This window comes from Eupeodes corollae, chromosome 2 (genome assembly GCF_945859685.1).
Source record: "Eupeodes corollae chromosome 2, idEupCoro1.1, whole genome shotgun sequence".
Classification (NCBI taxonomy): Eukaryota; Metazoa; Arthropoda; class Insecta; order Diptera; family Syrphidae; genus Eupeodes; species Eupeodes corollae.
The window spans coordinates 73,656,521-73,670,244 of NC_079148.1; the positions used below are offsets into that span (position 1 = coordinate 73,656,521).

Genomic DNA, 13,724 nt, shown 5'->3' on the forward strand with positions numbered 1-13,724 from the left:
CTTCTTCCCGCCTTCTCAAATATTTTCGAAAAATTAATGAAAAAAAGAAATACTTCTTTCTTAGATAAAAATTGCTTTTTTTAGAGAAAATCAATTTGGATTTCGATCTGTAAAGTCAATCGAAGATCCAATTCTTATGCAACTCTATGGCAGCTTGAATGATAATAAACCGACTATGGCTCTTTTTATTGATATGACTAAAGCCTTTGATCATGATTTACTTGTAAGTAAATTATAAAATGCAGGATTTAGTGGAGTTATTTTTCAATTGCTGAAGTCATATTTAAAAGAAAGAGTTCTAAAACTAGTAGTTAATAGTGTAATAAGATAATATCGATATTTAAAATCTGGATTACCTCAGGGCTGCGTACTCGGCCCCTTATTTTGTCTGGTTTGTATTAACTCTCTCCTTAGATTGCAGTTGAATGGAATGATATATCGTTTACCTACCGGACAAACTCACAGCATAATTGTAGCACTCGAATTGAAGAAGATCTCGAAATTTTAAGAACTAGGTTCTTTAGTGAAAAACTAAAATAATGTCATTCAAAACTTCTAGTCATCAGCTTTGAATTTCAAATTTTCAACTTTTACATAGTTGTCAAATCAAATCAAATGGGGTGGCGCAACAGTCCGTTGTGAACCAGGGCCTAGTGACTTACAACTCTCAACCATTCCTGTGTGCGAGTAATGTTGTCAGGAATGGAGGGGACCTACAATTTGTATGCCGAATCCGAACGGCTAGTTTGGGAAAGCACTTTTTCATGACAAGAATTACTCTTGAAGGATTTGTCAATTCCTCGCAAGAGGCAGTACCCGCGAAAATTATTTTTTTTTAAATTAAGGTGACACAGGCAGGGATTGAACCCAAGACCCCTTGCATGACAGTCCAACGCACTAACCATCATGCCACGGGTACTACTTTACATAGTTGTGGTAGGCCTAATTCTCAAGCAACTGGTTCCTGTTCCAATTCTTGTTTTAAAATTGATTCAGTGTACAGTTTAAAATATCTAGGAGTTACAATTGATTTTAATCTGAACTGAAAATATCATATTTTCAATATAAAAAATCATTTCATACTCATTACTAGGAAAATGTATCTGTTAAAACCATTTTCCTCAAAAAGAGTTTTAACATCAATTTATTCCGGGCTCGCACAGTATAAAACACAATATGTTTAATCTAGCTGGGGTGGTTGTTTATTTGCTAGTACTTTAATACCCTTGTTGATTGCTCAAAAACATCTAATTAGAATAATTTGCAACAAAAATCGATTAACTGAAAGTTGGCCCTTATTCAAGTATTTGAGAATTCTACATTTAAGACACCTTTACATTTTTAAAGTACTGAACAGATTTTTAAAGCAAAGTTTTAACATTCCAAGTAGAAACTAGCAGTTTTATGATCTACGCATAAATAATATACATCTTTTCAATATTCCCACTGCTCCAAAAACTAATTTTTCTTACTTTTTCTAACCTAACAACATCTATAAGAACGACTCAAAATTTAAAGTGTTTTCTTAAAAAAGTTAAAAACTGGCTTTTCACAATTGATTTAAATTATACTGATAATTATTGTTAAAGAAACTTTGATGTATAAAAACTGAGTATTTACTTTTTATTATATTTCTTTTTCTTTTTGTATGTAATATCTGAAATTTAAAAAAAATAACTTATCTGATCACTTGGCTTAAACAATTTTATATTATTGCAGCACTGATTATCACAAACACCAGTGGAAAAAATTACCAATTTATTAGAATTACCTACCTTTTGTTTGGATGCATTCGAAAAACACTCTGAAGTCTATTGTATCTTTACAGACTTGAACATGCCATTTGACAAATTAAGTCATACAATTCTTCTTAAAACATTTAGCAAAATTGGACTTGACGACCGTTTAATTATGTGGGTTTCGTAATATCTTAAATAAAGATATTATTAGTGTCATGTCCAGGAATTAACTCTTCATGTCAATTTAAAGTAATTGCTGGGGTACCACAAGGGAGTCACCCTGCTCCATTCCTGTTTTTATTAACTTCCAATAAGTTGTTATTGTAATGGGTCCGATTTGTCAAATTGAAAATTTTGACATTTCTCGACGTGTACGTACGTTTGTACGTCCGTACCGCGAGGTTTTTTTCGTCGTCCATAGCTCAAGAACCAGAAGAGATATCGATTTCAAAAAAAAATTTGTTATACAGATAATAAGGTAGAAAGATGAGGAAAGAGCTCTCAAAAAAAATTGCGTGGGTGGTTTTTTACCATAGCAGTTTGAAAAAATTTGAAAATTTAGCTTAACCCTAAATATCTTACGAACCAAAAACGCTAAAAACTTGAATTAAATTTTATGTAATGTATTGTATCAAAGAAGTATATTTTTTGAAATAAATCCATTTAACGGTTTTTTTCACCTCCAAATTTTTATGACTAAAATATTATTTCATCTCCAAAACAATTTTGTGCAACGAAAAATAATAGTTTTGACATCTGATAAAATTTTGAGAAAAATAGAATTGACAGTTTTTTTTATAAAAAATAAAAATCTAAAAAAAACATTACTCAAAGTTGGTAAAAAATGATTTTCGACTCAAATGTCTTTTAAAAAATTTAAGATAATAGCTTCTTACTTATTTTACTTATAAGAAATATTGTTTTCAACATAAGGACAAATCTTGAGAAAAATCGAATTGACAGTTTTTTTACAAAAAATAAAAACCTAAAAAAATGTATAAAAGTTGGTAAAAATTGATTTTCGACTCAAATATCTTTTCAAAAATTTAAAATATTGGCTTCAAACTTATTTTATTTCACAGAAAATATTGTTTTCGATATTCAGTAATTTTTATATAAAAATCCAAAAGTCCGTTCTGTCATAAAAAATAAAATCTTCAAAAATTAGTACGCAAATTTGGTAAAAATTGATACGAGTACATATAGACAAACTTTTAAGCAAGACAAATCGACAGACGGGATGGGAAGTTATCAGTGTGGGTCGCATCCCAGCCTCTTTTTATTTACATTTTCGATCATGGTGACTTGGTAAAACAGATTGAATAACTAACATTCCAGTTTGACAATAATTTGACTGATGTATTAACTGCCAATAAACTTTTTAAGGGTACACAAAAAGAATTGATTCTAAGGACAGAAAGAATAACTCATTCTAAGAAAGAAGGAAAAGGTACATTGTAAGTATGAGAAAAACTCCTATTTTTGTATCAGGATAGTTAATGAATTTGTATGTTTCGTATTATTCTTATTATCCAAGTGCCAGTAATTATTATGTCTGCGAAAACTTGAAAGAAAAGACCCTTCACCACAGGCTGCAATTACCAAAACCACCAGCAATTAAATTATTTGAATAAATATATAATTGCAGCGAGAATTAATTAAATCCTTATGCACAGAAGTCAAAAGACAAAATAAAAATTCCTCAACCCTAAAACAAATTTTGTCTGTCTATTTATAACAACAAAAAAAAGGCTACAAATTGTGCGACAAGAATTCAAAAACCTAATCACGATCCACTATAAAGTTCGATGACATTTTGTATCGATTGTTGAGGTTTCTATCTTGAGTCTCATTTTGTTTTCGAATCTTCTCAATAGGTACATAAGTACTTACTACCTACAATCGAAAAACAAAAATATTAAACGAAAAGAAAATAAATTTTAAATAAATAAAAAATAAAACTCCATCCAAATGTCTCCGTCCATGTTACGTGTTTTTCGCATTAAATGGCTGGGAACTGGGAACATTTATGTTAAACGTTTCTTATTATGCTATACACATCCGATAGTCCAATGTAGTCTCGGAGCCGTTCGCGGTGGTGGTGGTGGGGGTGTATGCTCTATGAATTGGTGGCGTTTGACATTATCGGTAAGTTTATATAACTTTTGTTTGAGTCATATGAGGATGTGGAGACCTACTGAAGTAGTGAAGTTGAAGTTTGCCTCTGGGCTGTTGTTTTATGTCTGTACGTTAATTCAAAATGAAGCTCGCTTCTTCAACAGAATCGAGTACAAGTGTGTTTATTTTTCAGAACAGTTTTTAAATCCAATGGAATAATTGTTACTTAGAGATGCATATATGATAAATAACTGTTGGCAATGCATAAAAGTGACATTGATGATAGAAGCAATTAAAATTATTTATGTAAATAATTGTTTGTGTGGTAGGAAAAGAAAATATTATGTATGCATATTCTATAGCTTACCCCTCTTCTCTTTCTTCGCTACATAAGAGGACATTGTGGTCGTTACATATACAAAGTAAGTTTAAGGTTGTGATTAATTAAGCTATCCAATTTATGATTTTGCGAGTCTATTGCAATTGATATAGATACATTTTGGATGCAATTTGTTTTGAAAAGGTTGCCCTATAATATTTCTCATTAATAGGATTTGGTCTATTCACTAATGGATGCCTAATTAGTTATACAATTATTTAGGTTTAAGCCACCAAAAAGTTATAACAATAACCGTAACACCTCGGGCGTATACGTCCTTTTTTAAATTTCCAATAGGAAGTTATTGTAATCGGTCTGATCTGTCGAATTCAACATTTTGACATTTCTCGTCGTGCCAAGGTCCATAGTACCTAAATCAAAGATTTTTAACGATGTCGGAGTGTGGGTGTATAAGTACATTCATATGTACCAACAAAGATATCGACTGGGTACCTGTTTTTTATTTTATTTTCGACTTAAAGATCTTGGCAAAAACTTATGATATTGGTTTTGAACTTATTTCATCTTATACAAAATATTGTTCAGTTAAATTTATATAAAAATCCAACAGCCAAATTTTCATAAAAATTAAAATCTACAAACAAAAAATACATAAAATTTGTAAAACTTGGTGTTCGATTCTAGATATCCCGTAAAACAATTAAGGTATTGATTTCAAAATGATTTCATTCTATGCTTAACTGTTTTGTTAACGTAATGCCACGAACGTATCTTTGAAAACTTTTGAACCACTATATTTTGAAAACCATTGCATCCAAAGACACAACTTTAAATAACATTGAACATGATTGTTTGAAAACTACAATAGCAGCGAAATCAAACAAAGAATAAATCTTCTTTGGTCTTAAAAGACAATTTAGTAGTATAGTCCTCTCTCAAGAATCTAAAGTCACCATCTATAAGATGTTCATCATTCCGGTTCTCATTTATGGAGTTGAATATTGGACCCGGTCAAACAAAGATGAGAACGTCATAGAATACTTCGAGAGAAAAATTCTTTAGGTGATTCTTGGTCCCGTCTGCATAGATGGAAAGTGGGGGACCTTGTTAAAAGAATAAAAGTCCAATGACTTAGATGGCTGGATCATGAAGGGTGAATGGACATAAATGTTTCAACCCGGAGGGCCTAGGAATCCAATCCTGATGAGAGACAGCGTAGTAGAGGAAACCTAAATCAGGTTGCGTACGCAGGTGGAAGAGAAACTAACCCAACTCCGCGTGCAAAATTTGAAGACGCAAATTGGCTTTCTGTCAAATTAACAAGTTACCAACAAATCAGAACTGCCTGATATAACACATGGTCTTTTGTATGGATATGGATTTTATTTAGATCTTTAAGATATTTTAATCTTTAATATAGGAAGTCAATGAAAGACCACTCATTATCCTCATTCATCAAATGAAAGGTATTTCTTGAAAGATAGTTTTATTGCATATTTCCTGGTAGGCAAAATCTTGTAGAAAATACCAGCCAAAAAAACTGATAAATAGCCCAGATTTCGTGGTAAATAACTCCAGATTTCCTGGTAAAAAGAAATCTGGTTTTATTTACCAGAAATCTGGTTTCCTGGTAAAATTTTTAACAGAAAATTTTCTGGTAAATTTAACCAGCGTCCTAGTAGAAAGTATTTTTTTTCTGGTAAAATGAGATTTTCTGGAATCTGGTAAATAGAGCCAGGAAATTTATTTTCTGGTATATTTTTACTGGTAGATAAAACCAGTCTTCTGGTTTGCATTACCAGAAATACTGGAATTTTACTGTCTGGTATATTTTTTCCAGGTAGATAAAACCAGTCTTCTGGTACTTATTATCAGAAATACTGGAAGTCTAAAATGATCTTTTATCTGGTAAATAAAACCAAGAATTTTATTGTCTGGTATATTTTTTCTTGGTAGATAAATCCAGCCTTCTGGTACTTAATACCAGAAATTCTGGGCGTTTCAAGAATTATCTTTTTTCTGGTAAATACAACCAGAAATTTTATTGTCTAGTATACATTTCCTCTTAGGTAAAAATCTTATTTTAATACAGTATACTTATCAAGCCAAAAAAAATGCCTGTTATATTTTACCAGAATTCTGGTACCTACATTTTTACCAGGAAAAAAAATATTCCTGGTATATTCTACCAGAATTCTGGTACATTTTTACCAGGAAAAATAATTCTCCTGGTATATTCTAACAGAAATCTGGTGTATTTTACCTGGAATTCATTGAAAAATCTCCTGACGCCTATTCGGATTCTAAAAACTACTTTTTCTGGATAAATTTAGCGGGAAATTTGGTCACCGATACCAATTTTTTTTAAGTGTATTGCTGTACTACTTGTGGAGTGATGGTTAGTGCGTTGTGCCATCTAAAGTTTTTTTTTTCACGGTTACTGCCTCTTGCGAGGAATTGACAAAATTTCCAAAAGTAATTCTTGTCAGCCTAAAACCGTGGGCCCCTTCTATCCCTGAAAACATTACTCACACAGCAATGGTTTAGTGTTATAAGTTACAAGGCCCTAATTCTCAACGGACTGTTGCGCCACCAAATTCATATATTTATTTATTATTTCTAAATGGATATAAAAGCGAAAGACGTTGCATTAAGAAGTAAATTTGACCGATGAAAAAAAAGCCCCGTGAATGAATTATAATGTGATTATTACTTCCATCACTATTACAATATGTTCTTCTCGCATAGCTTCATCAGGACTTTTATATATATTTAATCGCGCATACGTATATGTATGTGTATATAGAGTTGGGAAATTTTATTTCTACTACGACTTAAAATTACGGATTAAAAAAAAAGACAACACCATAAACTGGCTACATTTGAACTCTGACCAAAACCGCCTTAATTTCATCAACATGCACCCAAAGCCGTTAACTTTTTAACATAACCACAATTCTAGGAAGACTGCACATAAAATACTAGAAGAAGCGCGAAACCACAATCACTCTACGAACATACGGACACATTCTAACCAAGGAAGGATGAGAAGAATAACTTTTGTCCATAAAACTCTAACTCCTACAATCCCCCTCCGTATCGAGGTTTCGCGTCTCTTTTCCAACATTTAAAATTTTATTTTTTCCTTTTGTGATGGCATTCACTATGCACTAATCCCATAGGTCATAGAGGGTGCTATACTATCACCTGATGATTGCTATGGATAGAAGAACAGCAGGATGAAAAACAAACAAAAAACATAACAGGTGAAATAAGGACCCTCAGACAGACTTGGCTGAGTTGAGTAACTATATCCACATTTTTTCCAGCCAAACTCACTTTAATCTGTGGAAAAGTTATGTCGGTATGTGTTGTGTGTATTAAAAAAATAAAAAATAAAAAATAAAAAACTTTCTATTATTTATGTACTTTTTGTAGAAGCAAATTGAAAAAGTTTCCACTGCAGTTAGATGACCAACCAGAGGAGTTCAGAGGTGCCACAGCCAGACAACAGGATGAATTTGTTAATGAAAAATAAAACCACACTCATTCCTAAGGCTCCTATACCTATAGTCTTCTATATAGTATATAGCATACAGAATTCAAAACCTGTCTTGAATGAATGCTAATGCAGTGAACCGCATTTGCCATTTAATTTACTTTATTTTGGCTTGTTTGTCCGAGGAAGTACAAGCCTTCAAATTTGTATGTGATGTGGAAGCCCAAACGGAGTCTCTTACCACCGAATCTACGCTTCACAGAATAATTTTGCTTATTAAATGTCTGTCGGATCTTGTTATGGATGTTATTTTTGTTTTCGTTATTTTTTTCCAGTTTTTTTTCCATTTTTTTTTCCAAAATTAGGTACAAAGTTAGCACGTATCCGGGCATTATAAAAGGAAAACAAAAATGGAGGCATTATATGTTTTGACGAAAAAGTTTTTAGGTACATGTTACTGTAAGGCTGTGTATTTTGCATTTAAAATTTGTGGCTGAAAATAGCTTTTTGAAAATTAATGCTCGTAAGCCAATCAACTTAATGACTTAACTTAATTTAAAATTAGTAAAGTGAAAGTTTTATAGGTAATAAGCTACAAATGTGTTATTAGGTTTTAGGACTTTTTGAATTATTTTTATTATTTTGTATTTAATATTTTTTATAAACTAAATAAAATAAACTAAATGTACACCTGATAAAATGAAGAGCTATTATATTGTTTTTTTATTTTTTATTTAAAGTTTTTAGTAAAATAATGAATGAATTATTGAATTCATTGACCATTTTCTTGTGATTTAAAATCTTGCAACAAATTCAAGTTCTGTTCTGTCCCTTCAATTCGAATCTCGACTTAAAATTTGGCTATCACATGAGACTTTTTAAATAAATCCTTTTAAAAATGCTAAAACAACCAAAAACGGAGTTTTTAAGTCTAATTTAAACTCAGAATATATTTTAATAATAAATGATGATGATTTTCTAAAGAAATATTCTTTTTCTTTTTTAGACATAATTTAAATCATTTTAGTATCTGACTTAGTTTTCTAAAAAATTCATTAGTTATGAACCATTATTTGACTCTTTATAAATGTGTGGAGAAAAACTTGATCTAATGCTTTCATAGTTTTAAAAAATACGTTTTGGAGTGCTGATTTCGAGTCCAGACTTTAATTTTAATTTTTAGTTTTAAAAGTACCTGTTCAACATTATTTTTACATTTTTTAATAAACGAGTATATCAAAAACTTTATATAATACATTTTTTTTGGGCAACAGATTCGTTATAAAAACAAAACTTTCTTTCAAACCGTTTTGTGCGTTTCTGTTAAAAACCGTTTTAGAATACATGGCTTAATATTTCTTTCAGATTTTTAGAAAACAAGTGAGACCTAACAACTTAGCAAGATTTTTCGAATATTATTTGAAATAATATTAATTTTTCAACTGGATTATAGATTTCGAAAACCATAACGGATTTTATTGGTAAAAATCTACTTCATGAATTTAGATGCACTCAGAAAGCCTGATATACGTGTTTTTTCAAATTTCAAAAAGTATTATCTCAAACTTGACGTGATCCATTGATGTTGAAATAAGATTTGAGTTAAGGTCATGAAAACACATTAGAAAAGTGCAATTTTAATGCCAGAAAGAAAATCTTGTAGACCAGTAATATCTTACAGCGGCCTTTTGAAAAAATATGCATTGTAAATGAATGCAATGACTTACAAGTAATGCAAAGAAATAACAAAGAATGTTAAAATTAGTTCAAATGTATTACCTTTAAAACGCAGTAAAAGTTCATGCTCTAGATTTTAGAATTAAAGAAATTGATATTTGAATGAATGTTTCCGATATATGGACAACTATCAAACGCAGAAAACTTTAGAAATTAATAAAATAGCTACATTTTCAAAATCCGCGCTTTGTGCGGTAAAGTGTATGGAGCAATTTTATCATCAAAATATGTTAGAGTGAGTACAATCTTCATGAGACTCTTCAAACTCAAATACTTACCAATTTATGTACCGAAAGTGTCGGCTTATTTGTTCTATGGAAGTAGTTAAAGTTATCATTGGTTTTTATCATTGAAACCAATCATTGGTGTTTTTGACAATCATTGATAATATTTATCATTGGAAACATTTTTGTCTAAATGATATCTGTTATTGAAATTGAATATTGATTGAATATTGAATAATAGAATAAATTAGCTGTTCATGAAAATAATTTTTAGCAGAAAATATCTACTATATAAAACTTTATTCTCGCAAAAAAAATGGCTTTTGTGATGCATTTCTAATCAAAGGGAAGCAATTTAAAATATTCGTTCCAACATTTATCGGATTGATTTCAATTACCGTCAATGGTAACAGAAAATTTGTGGGCCCTGATTTTGTCATTCCTTATGTCCTCATTATCACAAGAAACGTACCTATGAGTTAACCACCCTTTTCAAGTGATATGATCTCTTAAAATCTATGTTGGAAAACCAGCAACGGTTGATCATTTGAGAGTCAAATTGATATGATTGTTTGCAATATTGATCAAATAAGACCGGATATACTAGCTGAACTTTCTAGTACACATTTTTTAACCATTTCTTCTTCCAGAAATTGAAGGAGCAGTTAAAGAACTTTCTATCAGAAAATGCTGTGGGCAAGATGGCATTTGATTAGAAATGCTAAAAATTGGTAAAACGAACAAACATCTTTAATTGGATAATTGAAATTGAAGAAATCCCAAAATCAATGGAAAGATTGAGTATTAATAATTCTGATGTTGAATTCGTGGAGACTTGGACGTTCGACAGCCCAGAGAACAAAACCAGCTTCCGTAAAGGCATGCACCACAGATCGTTTACAAACAGTGTATTGTAGAGTATTACCATATCGACCTGCACATACCGTTTATAGGTTTTATTAAAGCGGTTGACACGTTTGAACATTTGGTTATTTAGAAATCTTAAAAAAAAAAGTAATCAATAACAAGATTATATGAGTTATAAGAAACCTGTACCCGAACGCACAGGCTAGCTTATCTTTAGATACAAATCTTCCAAGAATAATTTGTTGTACCTATTTTATATTTGAAAGTTTGAAAGGTATAAATACATATTCATAGGAATTCATTGAAAAGCAAAAAAGCTGATATTTTTTTCATGTTTAAATTCCTTTAAGAGAGTCTTTAAATGTCAGTTGTCCTGCAGTTATCAAGTGAGCATAATTAAGGCTAAGTAAATTGTGCATGAAAAGTCAAGTTTATTTTATTACTTTGTTAATATCTGCTTTATTTAATTAAGGATTGAATAAATTATTTTCTAACTTACCGGTTAAAACTAACAAAAACGTAGTTATTCTTTGGATCATTTTGCTTCCGTATGTTGTTTGTTTATTTTATTTTTGAACAATTTCCGCAGTGATGAGGGCTCTTTTAAAAAAGCCAAAAAGCCAATACCTCTTTAGCACAGACAAAAACAAAAAAAAACTAGTACAAATATTTGAAAAACAGAAAAAGAAACAAGTTACCGTAATTAGCACCGATTTTTTGTTGTTCGTTTGTTTTTCACTTTTTCCTCTATTTCCTTTTCCAACAAAACAAAAAAGCACTTAAATATTTACTCTTTTAACACAAAACAAATATATTATATATATGCACTTCCATGCAAGTAGTACCTCTGTATATAGTTACTTATATAAGTAAGCAAATCTCCTTAGACTTTCTTTTTCATAGCCATTAACAGAAAAAGTAAACCATTTTCTCCGAGATTTTCCTTTTACCCAACGCGTTACTTTGAAATCCAATTTAGACCGTAGAACAGAGCCGACGACGACTACGACTAGAAGTACAACGACGACGAACGTAAGCAAGGAGAAAAAAAAATCCAGCGATCGGAAACCAGACAAGGTATCTGTAAGTCGCGATATATCTAAAACTCAACTAACTCCAAAGCCAACAATCTTCACACTCTTAAGCTCTTTTCGTCTGCAAAAGACTTAAGGCGAACACAACAAAAAAAAAGTTAAAATAACATAAAACTATTTGTTTTTAGCCCGATGAACGTATTGCAGCAGTAGCAGCAGCAGCAGCTTTGTCTGCCCTACCAAAAAGATAATTCCAGCGAAAAAATCCAAAACACAGATAGAAATGTATCTCAGCGAGAAATTGTTTTTTGTAGGTTCACCCAATGGGATTGTGGATCTGTAGCTTTAGCTTTAGCTGTAGCTGTTTTTCGCAAGTCTCAAGGTATCTTCAATGGAATTGAGCTAGAGGCTGAGGTTGAACGTTGAAGCTGTAGTGCGGAAAAAAGGGTCTAGCAGCTATGTGGCGGTTAACGGAATACGACGGTCACAGAAACAGCACCAGTAATTGCAAAAGACATAAAGACTTGCCCTTCTGTAAACTTTAATTAAGTAAGTAAGTGTAATATTATCGACTATCCTTGAATCAAGTTTAAAAGTAGTATGCACAGTTTATATAACTAATGAAGATGAAGTCCGGTCTTGTTCGTAAGCAGCTGAAGGTAAAAGTATACTGCTGACTGTCTACGTGAGTCTCCTTTAGGTAACCGATCAACTGCATAAGTGCATTCCGCCTCCGCCCGCCGCTGCGACTTTACCACCACCGATACCACTTGAAAATTATTAAGACTCCCCTACTCACTTTCGCTTTTCTTCCATATGAAATTATGGTCGCGTCACGCTGCGCTGGCGTACATGCATTACCTGTAAAATAAATGCCTCTGGGAACTAAGTGGAAGCTTCAAGAGGTATGACTGGATTTTTGTCAAGCCAGTTGCACTTGTAAGTAACGACGACGACGACGTAAGTTGTTTTCAAGCAGTTGCATTAGATTTTCCCTCTCACTCTCTCTTTCTCTTCATTTCTGCGCGATCTTTCAAAATGTCAAACGATAACCAAGCAAATAATGCAGCATTCCAGTGTCACCTTTTGAATGCCAGCATGGATAATATCCCTTGATCTGCTTTAACGATCTTTATACAACATAAAATAATATTGATGAGGCTATACAATACATACTCTAGGCCGGTCGTGATTATATATAAAACCACAAATAAGATTCCAGAGCAGACCTCAATATTAGCATCAGCATCTGCAGCGTCAGAGTCAGCGTCAGCATCAGCATCAGCGGACACTAGATCTAGGTTATGCGTTTGATTTGGTTTCCATTGATTTTAATGTAGATTGTTTTTAGCGATGCTTGCATCACTTTGGTGCGATGTGGCCTTGAAGGTCACAACACAATAATAGTTACAAAGATTCATGCTATAGAGTTTAGTCTTAAAGGCTGTAGCCGAGTCTTATGTGTACATGTGCAGGCAAATGGTCGAATTTTCATTGCAAGAAAAAATGTGTGAATAGAATAATTTAGCTTTTTTTTAACCGACAATATAATTTACTTTGTTCGGAATTGTTATAGGAACGAAGTTATAATTTTGCTACAACGTTCTTGTTGAGCGTGAACTCTAGTTCTGCAAAAGTTTGACATTAAAGTTTTGCTTATTGCAATCAGATTTCCTAGGCTAACAGAATTTTGCATTATTTAACTTTATAAAGTCTTAGACATAGAAACATAGTTTACACAGCTATAGCTAAAAAATTTGGGACATCAAAAAGTGGACTTCAAAATGTTAAACTTTTTTTTCATTTGTTAATTAGCTCATTGCCTATTATTAAAAACCGAACATCCGAACAAGTCTAAAAAGTGACAAATCGTGAAAATAAACAAATAAAATAAACAAACGGGCCTATTGAGTGGAATTACCAACTGTTGGCTGGACCATGCCATTGGATGCGTTCAATCTAGTGTTGGATAGGGTATCTTGGATAGGGGGATTTTAAGATACCTTGTTGAACGAGTTGGATAGCTGTATTTAGATAGCTGTCAATAAATAAAAACAACTTTCAGCTGTTCATAAAAAGCAGAGAAACATTTAATAGATAATTCAACTGATTCGTCGGACGATGATGAATTGATAGGTGCGTAACAATTCAATAAATAAGAGACAA

The 13,724-nt window shown here is 31.9% G+C and overlaps 1 protein-coding gene across 2 annotated transcripts in view; it reads right to left on the minus strand.

Moving 5' to 3' along the window:
- Positions 1-12,232, minus strand: part of LOC129945994 (protein obstructor-E-like) — a 162,036-nt gene extending 149,804 nt beyond the window's left edge. Inside the window, exons 1-2 of one of the 2 annotated variants that reach the window (XM_056055993.1) lie at positions 11,223-12,231; positions 11,024-11,153 (exon numbers count right to left, since the gene is read on the minus strand). In XM_056055993.1, coding sequence (XP_055911968.1) covers positions 11,024-11,063 — 40 coding nt within the window. In that variant the 5' untranslated portion in view covers positions 11,064-11,153; positions 11,223-12,231. Of the gene's footprint in view, positions 1-11,023 lie in introns of both variants that reach the window. The other variant, XM_056055992.1, reaches the window with a different exon arrangement.
- Positions 12,233-13,724: the final 1,492 nt, after the last annotated feature.